The sequence below is a fragment of the Castor canadensis genome, chromosome 8 (genome assembly GCF_047511655.1).
Source record: "Castor canadensis chromosome 8, mCasCan1.hap1v2, whole genome shotgun sequence".
Taxonomy (NCBI): Eukaryota; Metazoa; Chordata; class Mammalia; order Rodentia; family Castoridae; genus Castor; species Castor canadensis.
In genome coordinates, this window is record NC_133393.1 from 135,675,435 (window position 1) to 135,698,672 (window position 23,238).

Sequence of the window (23,238 nt, forward strand, 5' to 3'; positions counted from 1 at the left end):
CAGCCCTTTTTTGTGAAGGATTTTTTCAAGACAGAGTCTTCTGATCTACTTGCTGGGCTGGCTTTAAACGGCAATCCTGATCTCTGCCTCTGAGTAACTAGGATTACAGGAGTGAGCCATCGGTACCCAGCTTATGCTATATTTTTAATTCTTGGAAATTTATTGCTTACAACATTTTGCCACCTTCAGGAAATATTCCATGTCTCCTCTGTACTAATTATAATGTATGTTTGGTGGTATATGAGTACAGTTTTAGAAATAATCTTTGAACTTGGGGCATTCTTTGGGGAAGTTGGGGAGTGTTGTATGTTTTTTGTTTTTTTAAATAGTCTTTCCACATACCTCAGACTGGCCTTGAGCTTGTGATCCTCCTGCTTCAGTTTTCTGAGTGCTGGGCTTACAGGCATGTACCAGCATGCCCACCTTAGGGAAGTATTTTTTTACAAAAGCATTTGGACATTCCATTAACTTAATAGGTATTAAGGTTTATTAGCAATTTAAATGATCTTGTTAATTCTTTATCATATTGAGAAATACTAGTAATGCTCTTTTTGTGATAAAATCAAAATTTTGTCAAAGCTTAATTTGAAATAAATCAAAGTTGATTATGAAAATTCAGTCCTGACCAAATGCTTTCATACTAGACCACTGTTGACTTTATTGTCCAAAATTTAATACATCTGTCTTATAACAGGGAGTAATTTCAAATGGAAAAAAAATAAAGTATGTGTTTTTTATTCACTTTAATAACAAGTTATCATTTACTACAGTTTATGGTTGGGAAAAGAAAAAGTTGTGTATTACTGTGTAGCAAATTACCTCAAAATCCAGCAGCCTAAAATAATGACTGCAGCCTCTATGGTTCCTACATCAGGAAGTGTTATTAGGTGGGTGGTTCTGGCTTAAAGTCTGAAGACATTACACTCAAACTGTCAGCCAGGGCTGCAGTACCATCTTCTGCAGGATAGGGTGAGGCAGAATCTGCTTCCCAGCTTACAGAGCAGTTGGCAGGGCTTAGTTCTTTGCTGGCTATTACTGGAAGCATCATAGTACCTGAGTGCCTTCATGCCACAGGAGTAGGATTCTCCCAGAGTAACCCAGGTGGCTCCAAGACTGAGGCCACGGCTTTTATATAACCTAAATGTGGAAGTGACTCTTTGACTCCCCCAGAGAGGATTAGATCATGAAGGCTCCGGTTTAATAAATGAATTAACCCCTTGATGAATTCATAATATAGCATTACTGAGAGATGGTGAAAAGTAGGAGGTGGGGCCTAGATGAAAAAAGTAGGTCACTGGGGGTGTCCTTGGGGACTATATCTTGCCCTGGACCCTTCCTGTATTCACTTTCTCTGCTTCCTGACCACCGCAGAGACAACCAATTGAAACAAAGGCAAAAGTCTTGGTAACACAAATGGTCTGGCCAAGTCTACTTAAAAAGTGGAAACCGCTCATCTTCATTAGTTAGCAGGGAGGTAAAAATTAGTCAGAATGTCATATTGCCTCACATCCACCAGAATAGCTAAAAGGAAAGGATAAAGAAGGGCTAGGGATGTATCTCAGTGGTAGACCACTTGCCTACATGCTCAAGGCCCTAGGTTCAATCCCCAGCCCAGAAAGAGAAAACAGTTTTGGCACTGGGGGAATAGGTCAAGTGGTAGAACCCTGCCTAGCACACATGAGGCTAGTATCTCTTTAAAACAAACAAGCAAAAAATTCCATTGATAGGTATACACCAATGAAAATGTGTTCATAAGCCCCCCCAAAAGACTTTGAAAGTGTCTATAGCAGTGTTACTCATAACATACCAGTTATATAATCATACACTACACAAAACACAGGTAAAGCACATAAACATTGACTACAGGTGTGCCCACCAAATGAGTACCCATCACTCTAGCTATATGCCCTAGGGAAACTGCTAGACCTGTGTACCAGAATGCATAGAAAGTTTATGGCAGCACTGTAATAGTTATCAAAAGCTGGAAACTTAAAACCATCCTGTAGTAAAACGGGTCTACAAATTGTGTATTTATACAATAGAATATTATGTGAACTACAGCTATATGGCCTAGGTGAATTTTGTAATTTTGAGCAAAGGATGCAAGTTTAAAAAATAATGCATTATATGATTCAAATAAAAAATTGAAGAGACAGGGTAGTAACTGGGTAACAGAGTGCCTGCTTACCATACATGGCCCTGGACTTGATCCCCAGCATTCCAAAGAATAAAAGTCTAAAAGCACATAAAGATATTGTTTAAGGATGCTTATGTGTTACCTATAAAGAGACGAGCTGGAGTGACTCAAGTGGTAGATTGCTAGCCTAGGGAGTGCATGGCTGAGTTCAAACCCTAGTGCCTACTACCACAATTGTGTGTGTGTGTAACAGAGAGAGTCTGGCATAAGGACAGATATAAAGACCAGTGAAGGACTAAAGGGATAGCTCAAGTGGTAGAGTGCTTGCTTAGCAATTCCCAGAACCACTAAATTAAGAATAGCCAATGGAATAGACTAGAGAGCCCAGAAATAACCCTTATACATAGTCAAATGATTTTCAACGAGGGCAATACCAATATCACTCATGAGGAAAGATAATATATTCTCCAGACACTATCAGACAGCTGGATATTTACATGCAAAAGAATGAATTTGAACCGTTACACCATTCAAAATATTAACTCAAAATAGATTAAAGATCTAAATGGAAGACATAAAACTCCTAGAATAAAATGGAGAAGCTTCATGACATATTGAGCAACGACTAGTTTGCTATAACACCAAAAACAAAAATAGACATGGGATTACATCACTTACAAAATTACAGGGCTAGAGGTGTCTCTTGCAAATGTGAAATCCAGAGTTCAAACACTAGTACTAAAAAAAAAAAAAAAACACTGCTTTAAATAAAGGACACAATAGAGTAAAAGTCAACCTATGGACCAGGACAAAATATTTGCAAAATCTGCCGTGGAGATCTTACCCAGAATGTATAAAGAACTTACTTACAGCACTTATCTAGCAAGTTCGAGGCCCTGAGCTCAAACTCCTATACTGCCAAGAAAAAAGAGTAAAGGAATTTGCCAGATGTGGTAGAGTGCACCTGTAATCCTAGCACCCAGGAGATGGAGCCAGGGAGGATAGTGAGTTCAAGGCCAGCCTGAGCTACATAGCGACTTTAAGGCCAACTTGGGCTATACAGCAAGAACTGATCTTGGAAAGAAAAAAACAATGACTTGAAGATAACAGTTCTACAAAGAAAACACACAAATAGCCAATAAGCACCAGGAAAGATGCTCAATATCTGTCCTTTAAAAATCACAGCATAGTGTGAAGCTCACCAGAGCCTGACTAGGGAGGGCTCAGGACCTGATCCAGGCCACCTTGGATGCAAAACCCAGTAAGATACAAAAATCAAGTCTAAAGGATTTTATTAAAAGGATACACTAGGTGTCGCTGTATATGTACTCTGTAGTTGGTAACATTTCTGCTTGCTGTAGGAGAGCCTTACCAATACTCATTTGTTATTAAGTGTCAAGTTGCAGTTACTTTTGTTCCTACTGCATTCGGTATCAAAACTAGTATTGGAAGTCAGGCATGTAGGCTCCTGGTCCCTGAGGACCAGGGTGCTGGCCCCCTGCCCCACCTGGCTGCACTTTCCTGTTCTTTTTGTATTTGAAAACAATGTGTTGTAATAAATCCTGAGACAGATGTTTTGCCCAGGGGGAATAAAAGAAGAAGCTAGGCATGGTGGTGTACACCTGTAATCCCAGCACTTGGGAGGCTGAAGCAGGAGGGTCATGAGTGAGACCCTCTCCCCTCCCATATATATATAGATAGATAGACTTTATTATATTCATGTAAGTATACTGCAGTGGGCATAAAGATAGAGTAACAGAAAATCAGTAAACAGGAGATAAGCAGCCTTAATTTTACTTTATTATTTCAAGTATGCTATAATCTGATTAGAAAGGTTTATTAAACAAGTTCAAGATCATTTATTTTCCATTAGCAATGTAACTCTTTCAAGCTGTTGTAGTTATAAGTGATGCTGCAAATCGTTTTGTATACACACCATTTTGCACATATGTTATGAGCATAAAATTCCAGAAATGAAATAACTGGGCCAAACTGTATGTGCCATTTGGGTAGTTACTGTCAGCATACATCTTGAAAGCTAAGGTAAATTTCCGTCCTCTCTTTTTCTGCTCCTTTCCCTCTTTAGGTTGCATTGTGTTACAGACAAAAGCATCTATAGCATGAAAATTTAATCCCAAGTGGGACCAAAGTCAGCTGTATTTATTTTGCTTAAGTTTCTTCCTGTTACGATCTTTCTTTTTTTTTTTTGGCTCTTTTTATCTCTCAAGTAGCATATATAACAGCTCTCCTGCTACTGATGTTCATCTTCCAGTTTTCCAATGGTTTACAAATCAAATCTCAGGCAGGGCATGGTGGCGCATACCTGTGGTCCCATCCACGCAGGAAGTGGAGGTAGGAGAGTTCAAGGCCAGCCAGGGCAAAAGCTTAAGACCCTACCTGAAAAGCAAACTAAAAGCAAAAGGACTGGGTGTGTGGTTCAACTGGTACAGCACTTGAATGGCAGATCCTGAGTTCAAACTCTAGTAACAGAGAGAGAAAGAGAGAGAGAGAGATGGGACATGGCTCTGTTTCTGATAGAATCCTGCAGATCTTCCTTTCTGGCGTCAACAGTTGGTTTCTGTCTCCAGCTCTCCCAGTGTTCCAGCATCAGCCTCATTGAGCCTCCTCAGAGACACCAGCTCCAGTCAGGCAGAGCCTTCCCAGAGTCTTTCTACAGGTCTATTTCTATTTTTACCTGCCTGCTCCTAAATTCTGAAAATGTCAAGCTCTTTTCTCTGTGTCTTTGGCTCCAGGGGTAGTAACTACTGTCTCTGCGACCTCCATCTTCCTTTGTGCCTTTTTTGTTCTCCAATGCCTATTTAAACAACTCCCATAGAAAACATTCTGTTAAAATAAATAGTGGTGTTTCTTTTTTCTTGATAGAATGACTATAATCCCAGTTTTTTCAAGGAAAATAGACATAAAATGTTCTACTAAACTATGTATTTTTAATTAGCAACTCAGACCTTATAGAGGTCAATAATGTCAGTCTCAGTGAAGTAAATTTACTAAAATTTCCTAACCATTTAGAAAACTGAGTACCCTGAAAAGGGAGCAATAAAAAAATAATTTTTGTAGACTAAGCTGTTAGCTTCTACAGGTTCTAATGCAATAAAAATGGCAAGATAAGCTGTAAGGCAGAGAAGTCTATTTTAAGCTATGAGTCTGTAATTCAGTGACTAACAAATAAATGCAGAGAATGTAACTGCTCTGTAGTGACCTTTGAACTTGGAATTGAAACCATATCTCAAACAGATTTCTCACAAATAGGCTTGGCAACATGTATATCATTCAGAAAGTATTTATGGAACACTTTCTATACATGGCTGGCACTATAAGTGCAAAACCAATCCTGTGGAATTTTAGTCTTATAGTGTAAAGGACATAAACACCTTCTCAGCCTGAGCAAATGAGCCCTACCTAATTCTGCAGTTCAGAATGCATGCGTGGACTCAGTAATGCCATGCCTTTAGAAAGAATTAAAGCATGCCCAGGTTTTACTTTCTAAATACCATTCCCTGTAAAGGGTACCAGAGTTTCTTAGAGAAGTGACTGATTCCAGAGCTAGGACAAAAAAGTACAAGTGAGCCAGGAATATGTTGCATGAGGTCATAATGACATGCTCAAAAAGTTACAGGCCACAGGAGCCAGCTGGCAGGGACTCCCACTCTATCAGGAATGTACATATACACATGCACACATTATACTCCACAGAAACAGCCTAGCAGCAACGACATCCTAGGAGCAATAAGCATATTTTGCTCCTAGATTTTGGTTTCTAGATGCTGTTCTCTAAAAGGAACCACAGCTCCTTAGAGAAATGACTGACTCTAAAGATTGGAGTAGAAAAATGTGTCAAGTGAGCCTGGAGCATCTCTTGCTGTGCCAGAAAATAAGGAAGGGCTTTAACTTGTTGAGAATTTGTCCAAAGAATAAAGGATCAGATTAAAAGGATCCCCACAGGTCAAATCTGGGGTGGCATGAATGTGAAAATAAATGATATTAGTATTAATAACTCATTGAATAAAATAGAGATATACTAATCATACTGGCAAAAACAAATGATGGACTAAATGGGGAAGAAGGAAGCTGCTTCCTTATAGTAGCATACCAACTAATAAATCTAGAAGGATTGATGGAGTTCACAATTAGCAATTGTCACAGTAATATTTAGATAAGAACATGGATGGGTGTGAAAAATTAGTGGGTGAAGGTTTGTTGAACAGAATACTTACATGGTCTCAGAGAATCTTCCCCACAAATTACTTATTCATTACAAAGAAAAATAGTAATTTTACAATGAAGGAACCTGGCAGATAACCTCCATCTAAGTTCACCTCACTAGTAATGGGACAAATGAATATAGAGTGCTTCCTGATAAGATTCACCAGAAGAACAAAGCATCTCTTTTATGACATTCCTTCTCTGATGCATAATCTAAATTTGATCATCAGAAAGCATCAAGGAAAACCCAATTGAGTAATATTCTCCAAAATAACCACCCTGTACTCTTCAAAAATGCCAAGGTTATGGGTGACAAAGAAAAAACTGCTTCAGACTAAGAAGACAATAGGGTCATGAACAAGTTTTCCAGGACTGGTTTCTGGGCTGGAAGCAAAAATAACTTTCATTTGATTTGTTTTTGCTACAAAGGATATTATTTGAGGGATTTGAATAGGGCTATAGATTAGATGGTTGTATTATGTCATTGTCGCTATCTTGATTTTGATGGCTGGGCTTGCTTTCTGAGGAAATACACAATGAAGTGTTTAAGGTTTTTTCTTGTTTTGTTTTAGGACTTGAACACAGAGCTTTGTGCTTGCATGGCAGGAGCTCTCTACTTGAGCCACACCTCCAGCCCTTTTTATTCTGGTTATTTTGGAAAGAGGGTCTTGCTTTTGTCCTAGGCTGTCCTGGTTTTAAGCTTTCTGCCATTACTGGGATGACAGACATGTACCACCTCACCCAGCTATTGGTTGCGATGGGTTTCACAAACGTTTTTTGTGTGGCCTGGCTTCAACCCACAATAGTCCCAGTTTCAGCCTCCCAGTAGCTAGGATTATAGGCGTGAGTCACTGGTGCCTGGCTTTTCAGGTTTTTGTTTTGTTTTTTTAAACTTATCACTCAAATGGTTCAGGCAAAATATCCATATGTGCGTATGTACATTTGTATATGCATGTGTATATATAATCACGTATGTATGGGTATATATATGTTACATATATTTATGTGTGTGTGTGTGTGTTGTGTATGCATACACACATACAGTAGACCCTTGGTATCCACCAGGGATGTGGGTCCAAGGAGCCTACCATTGAGGAAACACCACACATGCTCAGTTGACCATGCATTGAGTTGACCACTGCACTTCAGATGTTTGATTCATTTTTCCCATAATTCTCCCAACTTTCACTAAAGACATGCCTCCTTTCAACAGAGCTACAATGTTCACTTGATCACTTCAACTACGCACGTTTCATTTCCTTTTGGTTGTGGGAAGATTACCTTAACTTTTGCCTTGCTTTTTTGGGCACCATTTGCTTTCTGGGAGATATATTTTCACAAAATGAAGAGCAGGGGAACATTCAGCAGATCACACAGTTAAACACAACTGATAATAACACAGGTCTGACCGAGAGTTTCTCCAAGCGTGCTGCAATCATGCACACGGAATTTGAAATGCTTTGTTTTTGAAATTTCTTTTGATTTATTTTGGGGTTGGGGTGGCTCATGCCTGTAATCCTAGCTACTCAGGAGTCAGAGATCAGGAGGGTCTCAGTTTGAAGTCATCTCGGCAAATAGTTCTCAAGACCCTACCTTGAAAATACCCATCACAAAAAGGGCTGGCAGAGTGGCTCAAGCAGTCAGAGTGCCTGCCTAGCTAACCATGAGGCCCTAAGTTTCAAGCCCCAGGACTGCCAAGAAAGAAAGAAAGAAAGAAAGAAAATGTGTTCCTAACTTTTGTCCATACTACTTAAATAATGAAATCAGTAATCTTGTTCACTTAATTCAGATATCCTTGTGAAACCAGATCAAATTATTGATTCACAAGCTGCCCTGTTCAATCACTTAGTCTACTTGGATCTTCATATTGCCCCATTTTGTAATTTAAATGTGGAATGATTTACATATTCTTTAAATTTGAAATTCTTGAAATCAAAAGACAAAAGTACTATGCTGCTTCAAAGCAGCACAAATTATAGAAACTTTAAATAATTGCTAGTGTTTGTAGCTTAATTATAATTATGTAACGGTCAGCAATATTCAGTTCCTCCAGAAGAATAAAGTCACTCAGTTAATTCCAGCAACATTTGAAGCTACTGCTCTAAAGAACATTTTGATTCTCTAGAGCTATTCCCTCCCAATTAACTACTTTTCAAGTTTACAGATATAATAGAAGAATAGAAGACATAAGGGATGTTTTTTGAAGTTTCATTATATTTGCAAATTTAGTGCTGAGTTTAACTACATTATATCCATTTGTGAGAAGACCCACTAGTTTCTACAGCAAAAGAGTATCACAAGTGGGAGGGGCTGGGTTATGGCAAAACTACATTTCAGCCCATGATGGTCTAGCACATAAACAACAATGTAAATGTTAGAGTTACTCAGTCCTGTGCCTCTAAAGATGAGAAGGACTACTTCTACTCTTACTGAACTTTAATGTTCATTTAATATTTATTATTTATCATTTGCTGCTTTTGTTCAGGCCTGCATATTTCTCTCTAATATTTTCTGTATGTTACCAAACCTGTGGTTGTATGACCCATCTTTGAGCAGTTTATAATCCCTGCCTTGCTTACATAATCAAGAAGTTGCCCCATCTTGTATGGTGTTCTGGTGGTCGACACCATAGCCCTTGTTATAGATGAAAGAACAAGGTGAGGAGGTGTGACTCAAGAGGTACAGTGCCTGCTTTGGAAGTGTGAAGCCCTAAATTCAAACCCCAGTCCCACCAAAAACAAAAGAAGAATGAGAACAGGTGAGCTGAAGCAGACCAAACAGGAATTCCTCCCCCGCCCTTCTTCTTTCCTTGCAGTGCTGGGGATCAAACCCAGGGTTTTGGCCATATTAGACAGTACTCTACCTGTTGAGTTACTTCCCAGCTGTAGGGATTTGATTTTGATAGCTGAGCATTTTCTATGGTCAATCAGGTAATTCAGGGTGTTACCTCATTTTACAGATAGGAAGTTCATATCAAGGTCAGTCCATAGGCTTTATCTCTTGTCTTTGAATTCTTTAAGTTACTGATTCCCAAACACAATTAGTCATAAGTAGTACCTGAGACTCTTTTTAAAATGATACATTCCTCAGGGTGCTGGTGCCTCACACCTGTAATCCTAGCTACTTGGGAGGCTGAGGTTGGGAGGTTTGAGGCCAGCCCAGGAAAATAATTTGTGAGACCCCCCCATCTCCAAAACTAACCAGAGCAAAATGGACTGGAGGTGGGGCTCAAGCAATATCATGCCTGTCTTGCAAGCAGGAAGACCTGAGTTCAAATTACAATCCCACCAGAAAAAAATGATACATTTGAGAATTTCCTATAAGATTTAGGAAAGTAAAATCTTTTGAGGCCTGAGAGTAGCTGTGCTTCGCCCCCAATGCTGGAATGAGAAACCAGGTTTGGGAACCTGTACATGCAATGATCAGGCTTAATTTAAAAGCTCTCAGGTACCAGGAGCTGGTGGCTCACGCCTGTAATCCTAGCTACTCAGGAGGCAGAGATTAAGAGTATTTTGGTTCAAAGCCACCCCAGGCAAGACCCTACCTTGGAAAAATCCTTCACAAAAAAGGGCTGGCAGAGTGGCTCAAGGTGTAGGCCTTGAGTTCAAGCCTTGGTACCACAAAAAAGAAAAACAACCAAACAAAAAGCTCTCAGGTGTGCTGGGGCATGGCTCACATGGTAAAGTGCCTTCCCAGCAAGTGCAAGGTCCTGAGTTCAAACCTCAGTACTAAATAAATAAATAAAAGCTGTCAGGTGCTGGGCTTGGTGGCTCATACCTGTGATCTCAGGTACTCTGGAGATAGAGATGGGGGGACAAAGTTTCAAGTCCAGCCCAAGCAAAAAAAAAAAAAGTTGGCAAGACCCTATCTCAAAGAATGAGCAAGGCATGCTGGCTCACATCTGTAATGCCAGCTATGAAGAAGGTGAAGGTAGAAGGATAGTGGTCTGAGGCTAGCCAAGGCAAAAAAATGTGACCTTATCTGAAAAATAACTAAAGCATAAAGGGATGGATCACGGCTACATAGCAAGACCATGTCTCAAAAAATAAAAGCAAGGACTGGTGGAGTGGCTCAAATGGTAAGAGTAGGCCCTGAGTTCAAACAGCACTGCCAAAAAATGAAGAAGAAGAAGAAGGAGGAGGAGGAGGAGGAGGAGGAGAAAGAAGAAGCAAAAGGGCTGGCAGAATGGCTCAAGTGGTAAAGTACCTGGCTAGCAAGCGTAGAAGAAGAAGAAGGAGGAGGAGGAGGAGGAGGAGGAGGAGGAGGAGGAGGAGGAGGAGGAGGAGGAGGAGGAGGAGAAAGAAGAAGCAAAAGGGCTGGCAGAATGGCTCAAGTGGTAAAGTACCTGGCTAGCAAGCGTAAGGTCCTGAGTTCAAACCCCAGCATTGACAAAAAAAAAAAAAGGTTGAATTTATTGCCGGGCACCGGTGGCTCATGCCTGTAATCCTAGCTACTCAGGAGGCAGAGATCAGGAGGATCGCGGTTTGAAGCCAGCCAGGGCAAATAGTTCATGACACCCTATCTCGAAAAAAACCCATCACAAAAATAGGGCTGGAGGAGTGGCTTGAGGTGTATGCCCTGAGTTCAAGCCCCAGTACCACAAAAAAAAAAAAAAAGCAAAAATGGTCAAGTAGGGAGTGACTAAAGTTGCCACATATTCATGTACCTTAGGGAGACTTTTAGAGCTGTCCTTATCTAGGTATGCCTTCTTGTTCTGGGACAAACCACGTTTTATGCTTTTAATTGCAGAAAGAAGGAAATTTCAAGTTATCAAGTAGATAGAAACTGGGCAACAGGATTCATATACCTTTTATTCCCTATAAAATGCAATGTCCCTAAATGTGCAATTATAACTCTCTGCTTTCAGATTCCTGCACAAAGATGGGTGACTTCAAGAGTCTGAATCTCTCTGGGCACCAGTGGCCCATGCCTGTAATCCTAGCTTCTCAGAAGGCAGAGATCAGGAGGATTGCAGTTTGAAGCCAGCCCAGGCAAATAGTTTGTGAGACACTGTCTTGAAAAAACATCACAAGAAAGGGCTGGTGGAGTGGTTCAAGGTGTAAGCCCTGAGTTCAAACCCCAGTACTGCAAAAAAAAAAAAAAAAAACCAAAAAGGGTCTGAATCAACATCAATTCCTGGAGACCCAAAACACTACTTTGGGCCACCAATCAAAAACAGACTTATAGAGGTCAAGTAATCAATGAAGTATGGCTCAAATCTGTCCCATAGTGGGTCCAGTTGGGTCCCAAACTCACCTTGTGGTCTTTCCCCTGTTCTGAAATGCACAATTGGAATATATGAAGTCAATAACTGGCAGAGTCTGCACACTGGCTCCTAGTCTGTAGAATGCTGGCTATTATGATATGAAAGGCCAAGAGGAAGTTACTAGAACTGCCTTTACCTATCAAAATATTAAACCAAAGCAATGCCACATGCCTGGAGAGACTGCAGAGATTATTGCCACCATCAAGCACTTTACGCTTGCACGCATGGTAATTCCGGTCACATCCTTATTCAACTGGTGTGTGTGACCTGTGCATAACACTGAAGAACAACAGTGGATTATCATAAACTTAACCGGGTGGTGACTCCAACTGCAGCTGCTGTTCCAGATGTGACATTTTGTTGAATAAAATCAGTATATTCTCTGGCACCAGGTGTACAGCTATTGATCTAGTGAATGCTTTTTCTTTCTGTTAGTAATGACCTTCAGAAACAGCATACTTTCACTTATCAATGCCAGCCATACATCGTCACCATCTCGCCTCAGAGCTAATCAACTCCCCAAAGTCTCAAGGACTTTGATCACCTTTCTGTGTGGTTTGGGGCATGTCAATTCATCTCTGCCAAGTGATAAAGTTGCTAATTGAAGGAGCCAGTTGTATCTAGCTTCTCCTGCTCCCAAGAAAGTGGCACAATGCTTATTTGGCATGAATACATATTTATTTATAGTTGTGTTTTTCTTTTTTTCCCTTCTTATTCTCTTGCTATTGAACATAAGATGTGTTATTAGTTATTATCTTACATCTTGCATTTTATGTTTTAGGCTATAAAAGGAGGAGTGTGATTCAACTAAAATGGACATCAACCAAAGATGGATAAAAGGGTTTTATATCCTCTTTTGGAAAGGTTAGCATGTTTACAACTGTATAAGGGATAGCTGCATCATGTTAGGTAGACGGTTTCACTACTGAGCCTTTATCTGGAAATTAAATATGATTTTAAGAGGCATGCACTGATGCCAAGTTGACAAGGGATGGACTGGTGCTTTTTTACTGCCAGTGTAGCTAAGAAGAACTATATTTCCCAGAATTCCTTTCTCTATATGGTTTTAGTGTGTAGCATTGGGAAAGCAGAAGTGAAACGGCAGCCCTTGAACTATGAAGGTCACCTTGTTGACATGTGGTAGGAACTACATGAGCAGTTTCTTCAGCTGAAGAAATCCATCTTTGGATGATGTCCATTTTATTTGAATCACACTCCTCCTTCAACTTCGTTGAGTCCTGGGCCAGGTGCACTAGTTTCACCAAGGTAAAGAGCACAAATTGCTTCAGCAGAAAAATTTGCTGCTGGGGGAGGGGACTAGGAATAAAAGTAATTACTATATACCGGGAATCACTTAAAAAATAAAACTTCAGTGACTTCCTCTGTCTACATAAGATCAAATTCCTTAGCCTGGTGTGTTTGTTGGACCCTGGACTATTGGGTGAATTGTGCACTTTTTACCTTCATCTGCCACCAATTGTTTTCCTACACTCTATTCCTGAATTCTTTATGGGATTTTTGCCAAGCAGGAAGGATGGGGTTCCATGGGGGAGGGAGAGGGCGGGGACAGGATTTGCAGGATACTGCTCTGATGCTATGATCTCAAAGCTTTTCTTTGCCAATGGGCAACACATGCCAGTAAATTAACACCATCCTTTTTCAAGCCAGCCCCCTCCATACACATTTCCTAAATGTCCAAATCCTACCTGTGTGTTAGAACTCAGGTCAGATTGTTGCCACTTATATGGAAGGACTGAGGTCACACACCCATTTAGTGGTAGACCATGGGTGAAAAGCAGACTGCCATACTGAAGAAATGAACCTTTTCAAGAGTTCTTTGAGAGCCTTGATAAGTAAATGAAAATTTGATATGTGCCTCCTTTAAGTATATTGTCTCATTGTTATAACTTTGTATATACCACTGAGCCTTATTTTAAGGACCCTTTACCTGCGTGTATTCTCAGTTACGGTATTTTAGCTGGTAGCTTCCAGAATGGAAGCAAGTTAAATGGGAGAGTTTTAAAATCTTGCCTGAATAATAGCTAATCTTCTCTCAAATGCTGGGGATCCAACTCATGGCCTACCATACCACTAAGCTATTTCGCCAGTACCCTTGTTAAATTTTTATAGTGCATACTTTATACATTTTTAGACATTATCTCATTGAGTTCTCAAAAACTCTACAAAGTAGTTATTACTTCCATCCAGAACCTGCTAGGACTAGTGTAAAATGAAAAATGCCAGGTAAATTTATTAAGAATTTAAAAAATGACACAGCAGAACATCAAACCTAGTGTCGGCCCTAGTGTTATAGTATAAATGTACAGGTAGTGAGCCCATGAGGCCAGCTCTGCCCCCATCTTACATTTAAGAAACAGATTCAGTAAAGATGCACTAATTTCCCCAGGTTACATTATCAAGAACTGGGAAAATGTGAAAAGCAAGCATTCTTTTTTTTTTTTTTATACTTTTATTTTTTATTTTTTCCTTTTTCTTTTATTATTCATATGTGCATACAAGGCTTGGTTCATTTCTCCCCCCTGCCCCCATCCCCTCCCTTACCACCCACTCCGTCCCCTCCCTCTCCCCCAGCCCTCAATACCCAGCAGAAACTATTTTGCCCTTATTTCTAGTTTTGTTGTAGAAAGAGTATAAGCAATAACAGGAAGGAACAAGGGTTTTTGCTGGTTGAGATAAGGATAGCTATACAGGGCATTGACTCACATTGATTTCCTGTGTGTGGGTGTTACCTTCTAGGTTAATTCTTTTTGATCTAACCTTTTCTCTAGTTCCTGGTCCCCTTTTCCTATTGGCCTCAGTAAAAGCAAGCATTCTAATAGGTTTGGCCCTCTACCCACCTTTTCCTAACTAAACTAGGCCCCATTCTGTTGAACTGAGTCTAATGAAAATTTCCTAAGTGTATTAAGCACATATAATCTGCTGTCAGTCACTTTCACTTTAGAACATATTGTGCCCACAGGTGTTAAGAAGCATTTTATTAAATGTTTTAATGTGTTATGTAGACTATTGTGATGAAGCAAAAAGCTGTCTTGTAGATTTTAAGAGTTCTTGCTGCATATTTTCTATTAAAATATTCTCCTGTAGTCTGGTGGAAAATTCATACATGTCTATGTTTAATGTCAATGGAACCATAATGACAGAGGTTGTGACACAAAATACTGTAGTGATGTCCCTAACCCTAACACCTAAATAATATATCAAGCATTTTTTTAAAGTGATTGCTACGTCGTATTGATAATCACTTTAAATGTAAAGAACTGAGGCCCTAGCATCAAGGAGAGACACCTGAAGGTGAAAAGAACAAAGAGAGCAGGTCGCAAGCCCAAATGTGATACCACTCAAAAACCCGGCCGGGAATGCGCGTCTGCGCAATAGGAATCCTCCTGCGCCCTCGCGGGGCCGGAAGAGTTGGGGCGGACGGGGGCGGGGATAGGGTTGCTAGGAGAACGCGATGACGTTATGGCCTCCGCACTCCTCTCTACCAATGGGCGACGCGTGCTGCAGTGACGCTCTGAGGGCATCACGCTGACGACGCGCGAAGGGCACGGATCTGAGGGCCCGGAGGACATTCGGCCTCTGTGAGCCGCAGCCTTTCCGAGGGAGCGGTTGTGTGTTCGCCATCTTAGGCAGTGAGTGTGGCCTGGCCTTGGCACGGCTGGGTGCGGGGAACGGAGTCCCTATGGGGCCGCTGCTTTGGCTGTAGGCCGGGTCGGGCACGGCCTCCCTTGGGAAGGCGCTGTGACCTCCTCAAGGGCGCGGAGGCGGGAAGAATGCCCCTGTTGGGTCCGGGGCGCCGGTGACATTGACCGGCTCTTTGCCATTGCGCTAACCCCGGTTTTCTCTTCTTCCCCTAGGAAGATGTTCTCGTCCGTGGCGCACCTGGCGCGGGCGAACCCCTTCAACGCGCCACAGCTGCAGCTCGTGTACGATGGGCCCCGCAGCGGCCCGGCTGGGCCTCCGGGCCCGCCCCGGCGCTCCCGCAACCTGGCAGCCGCCGCGGTGGAAGGTGAGAGCAGACCCAGCCCCGATGCCGGCCGCCCCGCCCGGCAGGCCTGGAGGACAGGGAAGGGCGCGCCCGGTTGCTTGTCCCGGGATGTCAGCCCTTGCCGTCCTGGGCCGGTGTCGGATCCTTGGCCCTTACTCAAGGGCGTGGAACGGCCGAGGCCCAGTGTCACCCCGTGACCTCCACGTCCCCAAGGGATCGAGGCAGAGAGGCCATAACTGACTTCTTGTCTTGTCCCACCATCGGCCTGCTGGGTGGCCGACTTCACTGGGTAAAGTGGTTAGTCAACCTCTGGCTACCCCCAGTTCTAACTGTATTTTCTGTGCTTTGATTTGCATTTAATTTTTTTCTTAAAATTAACTCCTCCCTCATTTTGATGTCTCCTAAGTTTTATATTAGCTGATGTAAGATTTATCATCCTTCCACTTAAAAGTATATGAGATAACGGGGGTCTCTTGTTTTTAATACTGCTGGTGGGGCAGGTGACTTGTGGTTCCAGATGGACTATGGAAGGGAGATAATTAGTGGGCATCCATCCCTTTGGGCTTATTTTGGGGGATTCAAGTTGGTTGGATCCAGCTCTAACTTAATTGTTTGTGTTTTAAATCCCAGTGGAGCATATATTCAGAGAAACCTGAAAACCGAATTGTAGGGGTCGTGAAAATGTTGCCTACATTGTGCCTGTAAAATGGAAAGGCTTTTTTCCCCTCTGTGCTTCTGTTATTTTTAAATGTGGATTAGAAAGTCCTTACTGTCATTTTCTTTGAATGTTTTTCACTGCAGGAATTATGTATATCCTTATAGAAGCTCCTAGGTGGGGATAGTATTTGGTTAGTGGCTGGGATAAACTTTAAGGTTTGCAAGCTTTTTACATGTTGAGTGCTCTTTCTAAATTTGATTTATACTCTGAAGCATGCTCTTATCAGCTGTTTAATTTAATTTAGTTGAAAAAACTATTGCTGTAGAAAATTCTTAAAAATATGGCAAAGTAAGAGTGTCTCACAGAATAATTTAAAATGATCTTATTTTGACAGTGAATTAATTTCCTGTAACTCACACTAGATGGGAAGTCATCTTTCCACTTAATTGTAAATGGTGGTGAAGCTGTTCCTCAGGGAATCATAGTTTTCTTTCATTCCCATGGCCTTTGTCATCTCTGAGGAAATACTTATTTGATTTTTTTTTTTTTCCCAATCAAACAGAGCAGTATAGCTGTGACTATGGATCTGGCAGATTCTTTATCCTTTGTGGACTTGGAGGGATTATTAGCTGTGGCACAACACATACAGCATTGGTTCCTCTAGATCTGGTTAAATGCAGAATGCAGGTTTGTTTTGCATGTTGGACTAAAGCGTATTGTTGAAGCATGGCTGTTACGTGTAAGATGTAGCCATCTACTAACAAGCTGTGTGGAAACCTAACTGTCGAGCAGGTAAGTTGATGACCAGTAACATGAGTTTTATACTAAAATGCATGGTGTGTCTTATCTTATTACAGAGTACAGTTGTGAATATGGCTCCATGAAGTTTTATGCACTGTGTGGCTTTGGTGGGGTCTTAAGTTGTGGGCTGACACATACTGCTGTCGTTCCCCTGGATTTAGTGAAATGCCGTATGCAGGTTTGTATTCAGATGACCACATTAAGTACATTTTTCTTTTCCCTCCTTTTATTTTGGAGTGGGGGGTTGGTGTTGGTGTTTGAACTCGAGGCTTCACACTTCACACTGCGAGGCTTCACACTTCACACTGCGAGGCAGGAGCTCTATCTCTAGTAAGCACTCCACCAGCTGTTTTCTTGTGTTGGATTTTTTTGAGCTAGATTCTTCCTTTTTTGCCCAGGCTGGCTTCAAACTGAAGTCCTCCTGATATCTGCCTCCTGAGTAGCTAGGATTACATATAAAAGTCACTGGTCCCATCTGAGCATTTAATTCTGATCTCTTATTAAAGAGCTTCACAAATGAGAAGAATTTGAAGTTACCACAACTTCTAGAAACTTCAGTAGGAAACCAAACTCAACTTTGTGGTCTTTATTTTAATTACTGTTATAAATTTAAGAAATGCCTCTTTTAACTGTGAGTAGATTATTTACTTTCAGACTCGCTGTAAATGGTGTTCAGTTCTGGCCATAGTTTCTCTTCAATGCCTATTAGGTCTTAATATCCCAAATAGTCATTCCATAACCAGAGTTAACATGTCAGAGTGTGTAATCAGTCTTAGTGTGTTATGTGAAGTAATTTCACGTCCCTCTATATTGATAAAACCGAAGCACAGTATACATGTACATTTCTTAATGCTTTCAGTACCTTCATAAGAAAATTTTGGGGGCAAAACCTCTTGCATATTTATTTACATAAGAAATTATTCTAATTTGAATATCTTTTAATTAGGGTTATTGAAACAAAAATAATCAAACATCAAAAATTTATTTGTCCCAAACAGGATTAGAAGTCTACTTACCTAAAAGAGAAAGGAAGGTGAAATATTAGGAGAGAGGAAGGTGATGTATACCAGCCCTTCTAGTACTGACAGAAATAGTGAGATAAGCTCTCCCCATTAGTTACTAGATATGACATATACCTATGTCTTTGCTAAAACTTGCTTTGCATGTCTCTTGAAGTAAATTTAGTTTTAAGTCAAAAGACAGGTTTTCATTGCATTGATGTAGCTTTTAAAAATTATATTTAATTAGATTGTCTAATGTTTGTAAAACTTTATAGTATAATCTACTTAATGGACTCATATCAGGAATATAGACTATCCATGATTTAGATGGTAGTTTAAAACTAGTTTTTTAAAAGTAGTAGGAGTTATGAATCAATTTTGTGTTGAATTTTTTTCTTGGAATTTTACTTGTTTACCTCTCCTAGATTTAAGTGTGACTCAAAGCTAAACCTTAATGTACAAAATGTTTCCATTTATAAAAGTAATTGTAGATATATGCCAAGAAACTTTTGTCTACTTACTAAAAATTATTTTAGAAACAAAAGGAAAAAATAATGAAATATTTGTTAATAGTGTTAGGTCTTTGCATTTTGTTTATTGTTTTCTTTTTTTTAAACAAAGGTGGACCCCCAAAAGTATAAGGGCATATTTAATGGATTCTCAGTTACACTTAAAGAGGATGGTGTTCGCGGTTTGGCTAAAGGATGGGCTCCAACTTTCATTGGCTACTCTATGCAAGGACTCTGCAAGTTTGGCTTTTATGAAGTCTTCAAAGTCTTGTATAGCAACATGCTTGGTGAGGTATGTGATTTAACTTTGAAATTGAAAGTACTAAAGTTTAAGACCAAAAAGGATCTCAGCTTTTTGATTTACCTGTTTTACAACTGAAGAAATGGTCCCAGAAAGAGAAAGTAGGCAGGCCTCAAATCAAAAGGCTGTTTTAGCAGATTGGATGAGAAAGTGTATATATAGATTTTTATTTTTATTTATTCATTTTTTTGGTGGAATTGGGGTTTGAAACTCAGAGCTTCACATTTGCAAAATAGGCACTTGTACCACTTGAGCCCACATCTCCAGTCTATTTTTCTTTTTGTGGGGGGCGGGAAATGGGATGGAGTGGGAGATGGGGTCTTGTGAACTATTCACTCAGTTGGCTTTGAACTTCGATGCTCCCTTTCTCAGCCTCCCAAGCAGTTAGTATTACAAGCACAAGCCACTGGTGCTCAGCATTTTATAGAATTTCAGTGTCCTTTTTACTATACTGTGTTGCTTTTGTGGGTGTGGGTGTGTGGGTGTGTGTGTGATGTTAAGGCTTGAACTTGGGGCAAGCACTCCACCACTTGAGCCATACCCGCCATACCCTCAGTGGGATTTTGAAGTTTTAAACACAAATCACTTTGTGTAGTTTCAGCGCTAGCTGTACTTGGCACCTAGATATTCAAAAAATGTTCATAATTGTGTTACAGTTAAGTACTTGGTCTGTGAGATTATGAGAGAATGTCTGAAGTTTGCTGAAGTTTAGTTGTCTCCTGGAACTACCAAAGTTAAATTGAAACAGCTAATGCAGCAGCAGTTCACAGCCCTCCTTATATTTTGCTCTTTAGGAAAATGCCTACCTCTGGCGCACATCGCTATATTTGGCTGCTTCTGCTAGTGCTGAATTCTTTGCTGACATTGCCCTGGCTCCTATGGAAGCTGCTAAAGTTCGAATTCAAACCCAGCCTGGTTATGCAAACACTTTGAGGGATGCAGCTCCCAAAATGTATAAGGAAGAAGGCTTAAAAGCGTAAGTAAATATTTCCTAAAAAATATTCATTTAGGAGGGAGAGTTCCATTTCTTACCATATGTGTTCATGTCTGTTTACCTGTATCTGGAATCTAAAATTGTAGGGGCAAAGAGAAGTTAACATGTAGTTTGAGCCCTGAATTTTCCTAAAATAAGATCCCTTTCTTTGTCAGCCTGCAAGTGAATTGATAATTGGCTTGAGCGTTTACTATTAACTTTTGGTGAGGGCTTGTTAGAATTCTTAGTAATCTATTCATAGTTAGGAATTTGCATGTAATCAGGCCACAACATGCTTCCTTAGATCCACCTTTGTGGATGAATCTTGAACTGAGTTCTACTTGTGAACTTCTTGTTTCTTGTAGTTCCAGTCAAAGAAACATCCAGCAACTTTTTTGGTTGTATAGTCAAAGGTGCTTGAGTCATTGGCATGTGAGATAAATACACCTGCATGTTAGTCTAAGGTTCTGATAGAAATGATATGCAGTTACGCTGTTATTTCTTACTATCAGGACTTGACTGGCGTGCGGACATTTCTGTTATTGATGAAAATCTCCATTAGATAAATATATACAACTGTGTGATTAAGTCTCCTGTTTTTCCTAGATTCTACAAAGGAGTTGCTCCTCTGTGGATGAGACAGATACCATACACCATGATGAAGTTTGCCTGCTTTGAACGTACTGTTGAAGCATTGTACAAGTTTGTGGTTCCAAAGCCCCGAAGTGAATGTTCAAAGGCAGAGCAGCTGGTTGTAACATTTGTGGCAGGTTACATAGGTATGAATTACTTAGAACATGCTTCTTCCAAATTATACACAAATAATTATTTCCATTTTCAGCTTCTTTCTGTGAGGAAGATATTGCAAAGGTTATAAAGCTGTTTTATCTTCCCATAACATTTTATATGTCCTTTTGGATTCTTAAATAACTTTCTGATTAGTTTCTAAAAGGATTGTTTTACAGTTTGTATGATTGGTTTATGGTATGTCATTATTGAGTTTGGGTATGAATCTCATTGCTACACTTTTTTTTTTAGTTTGTCAAGAACAAAATTTTAATAGTGCCAGGCACAGGTGGCTCATGCCTGTAATCCTAGCTACTCAGGAGGCAGAAATTAGGATTGCTGTTCGAAGCCAGCCGAGGCAAATAGTTCAGATGACCCTGTCTCAAAAACAATCCATCATAGAAAAGGGCTAGTTGGAGTGTCTCAAGGTATAGGCCCTGAGTTCAAACCCCCGTACCACAAAAAAATTAATAGAAGAGGAAGTACTGACTAAAGCTGTCCAATTTTACATAGGATACATTGCTTTCTACTCTACCAGTCTTAATGAAAAGTGACTATTTTTTCCTCTTTGAGACCTATTCTTACTCTGTTGCCCAGGTTGGCCTCAAACTCCTGGGCTCTCTTGGGCTCAAGCACTCCTACTCCCTCAGCTTCCTCAGTAGCTCTGACCACAGGTATGCACCACTAGGCCTGGCTGATCAGATTTTTAAAAATAATGAAACTAAAGGAAAAGATTAAAGTTTTGACAAAAGGGTTATTAACTATGATGTGAATTTTTTTTTTAACCAACCCTGTGTTGATTGATTTCTCTTGACTTTTTCAGCTGGAGTGTTCTGTGCAATTGTTTCTCATCCTGCTGATTCTGTAGTATCTGTGCTGAACAAAGAGAAAGGTAGCAGTGCCACTCAGGTCCTTCAGAGACTTGGCTTTAAAGGTGAGATGGGCTTTTTTCCATCTAAAGAAAGAACAACACTTGAATGTATTGCATTTTCTCACTCACATTTCCTATTTGAAACAGGTGTGTGGAAGGGACTCTTTGCTCGTATCATCATGATTGGTACTCTGACTGCACTACAGTGGTTCATCTATGACTCTGTGAAGGTTTACTTCAGGCTCCCTCGCCCTCCTCCACCTGAGATGCCAGAGTCTCTGAAGAAGAAGCTTGGGTTAACTCAGTAGATAGATCAAATATGGACTGAATCTGCTTGTTGATCAGTGTTGAAGAAAGTGCAAAAGGAACTTTTATATATTTGACAGTGTAGAAATTGTCTATTCCTGAAATAATCACTGTAGTACCCTTGCTTAAGGCAAGAGTTTCAAACTTACTGTTGAAATAAACCAATCTGTTCATGATTTGTCTGTGAGTTTATAGTTACTTTAAAAAATCAGTTTTAACCCTAACATAGCTGTAATGAATTAAGACCCCAAGGGAAAAAATGGAAACTAACCAATAGTGGTTGACTATTTCAACCCCTTCTCATAAATTGTCCTATGTCCTAAGTTTTCAAAAATTTGATTCATTACATACAAATACTTAGCTGGGTGCTGGTGGCTCACACCAGTAATCCTAGCTATGCTGGAGGCAGAGATAAGGAGGATCGTGATTCGAAGTCAGCCCAGGCAATTAGTTCTCAAGACCCTAACTAGAAAATACCCAAAACAAAAAAGGGCTGGTGGAGTGACTCAAGTGGTAGAGCTCCTGCCAAGTAATTGTGAGGCCCTGAGTATAACCCCAATACAGCCAAAACAAACAAACAAAAATGTATACGTATATATAAATACTTTCAGTTAGTTTGACAAATTTTCAACATCAAGTTTTTGCATCATGTACTATTATTGCTATAGTGTGCTTATTGGTCCTTAATTGTAAAAAGTCACTCAAATGACGCTAATTCTTAGAATAATGATAAAAACAACTGATAGCTAAAAGCCATTTCAAGTAACCTAATTATCTTCACACAAACCTGACTTTGTAAATGACAGAAAATTCACTGTAAATTATTTTCAGTTTGGATTTTAGGAAAGTAGTGCTTGAAAACTGAACTAGGTGAATGCAGTTGGGAAAGGAGTGTTCTATTATACTTAAGATGCCTGAGATTTGGTTGTAGGTTTTAGGCCAAACTTTTTTTTTTTTTTTTTACATAAACCACTCAGATCCATCCTCACCTACTTACTCCACCAAAGGAAGATAAGAACAATCATTAATGCCAAACATTTTTAAGTTTATATTGTACTGGAGGAACATTACAATATTTACAAAATTCATCCCCTCCATCATTCTCCTTTATCCCCTCTTCCTTCTTAGAATATTTTCAATAGTTCTTATTTTCCATTTTTCATATATCAGTACATATTTCTACCATATTCAACCTCTAAATGTTTTTTAAAAGATCTTAAAAAGTAGTCCACTCTTTTCAGTTTTCCTTGTTTCACTCGTAAATACAAAAGCCCAATCAATAATCACCTGCTTTTCAAATCAGATTACATATTGCCTTGAGACCATTGGGTATAGTATCTAGGTGGGGTTGACAATCAGGTAAGAAATGTTTAAGGATTCTAACCAGGGAGATCCATAT

The 23,238-nt window shown here is 40.0% G+C and overlaps 1 protein-coding gene and 1 non-coding gene across 3 annotated transcripts; both read left to right on the top strand.

The window, feature by feature from the left end:
• Positions 1 to 15,120: 15,120 nt before the first annotated feature.
• On the top strand, positions 15,121 to 22,015 carry Slc25a3 (solute carrier family 25 member 3). Of its 2 annotated transcripts, none has more exons than XM_020178550.2 (8): positions 15,121 to 15,277; positions 15,503 to 15,654; positions 16,854 to 16,978; positions 18,715 to 18,894; positions 19,698 to 19,879; positions 20,483 to 20,655; positions 21,486 to 21,596; positions 21,681 to 22,015. In XM_020178550.2, the coding sequence occupies exons 2-8, from the start codon at positions 15,507 to 15,509 to the stop codon at positions 21,839 to 21,841; spliced, it is 1,080 nt and encodes a 359-aa protein (XP_020034139.1). In that variant the 5' UTR covers positions 15,121 to 15,277; positions 15,503 to 15,506; the 3' UTR covers positions 21,842 to 22,015. The 2 variants fall into 2 exon arrangements, with proteins under 2 accessions (XP_020034139.1, XP_020034141.1); XM_020178552.2 differs by lacking the exon at positions 16,854 to 16,978 and adding an exon at positions 17,149 to 17,270 and having other exon boundaries at positions 15,122 to 15,277.
• Positions 20,166 to 20,411, top strand: LOC141410650 (small nucleolar RNA SNORA53). The gene has a single exon (XR_012435475.1). It is a non-coding gene; the product is annotated as a small nucleolar RNA SNORA53 (small nucleolar RNA).
• Positions 22,016 to 23,238: the final 1,223 nt, after the last annotated feature.

Bases quoted from the DNA above. Each gene is read 5' to 3' on its own strand.
- Slc25a3 (XM_020178550.2), top strand. From the start codon at position 15,507: ATGTTCTCGTCCGTGGCGCACCTGGCGCGGGCGAACCCCTTCAACGCG. The intron at 19,880-20,482 runs GTAAGTAAATAT...TGTTTTTCCTAG, and splicing joins AAGGAAGAAGGCTTAAAAGC to ATTCTACAAAGGAGTTGCTC. The intron at 21,597-21,680 runs GTGAGATGGGCT...TATTTGAAACAG, and splicing joins TCAGAGACTTGGCTTTAAAG to GTGTGTGGAAGGGACTCTTT.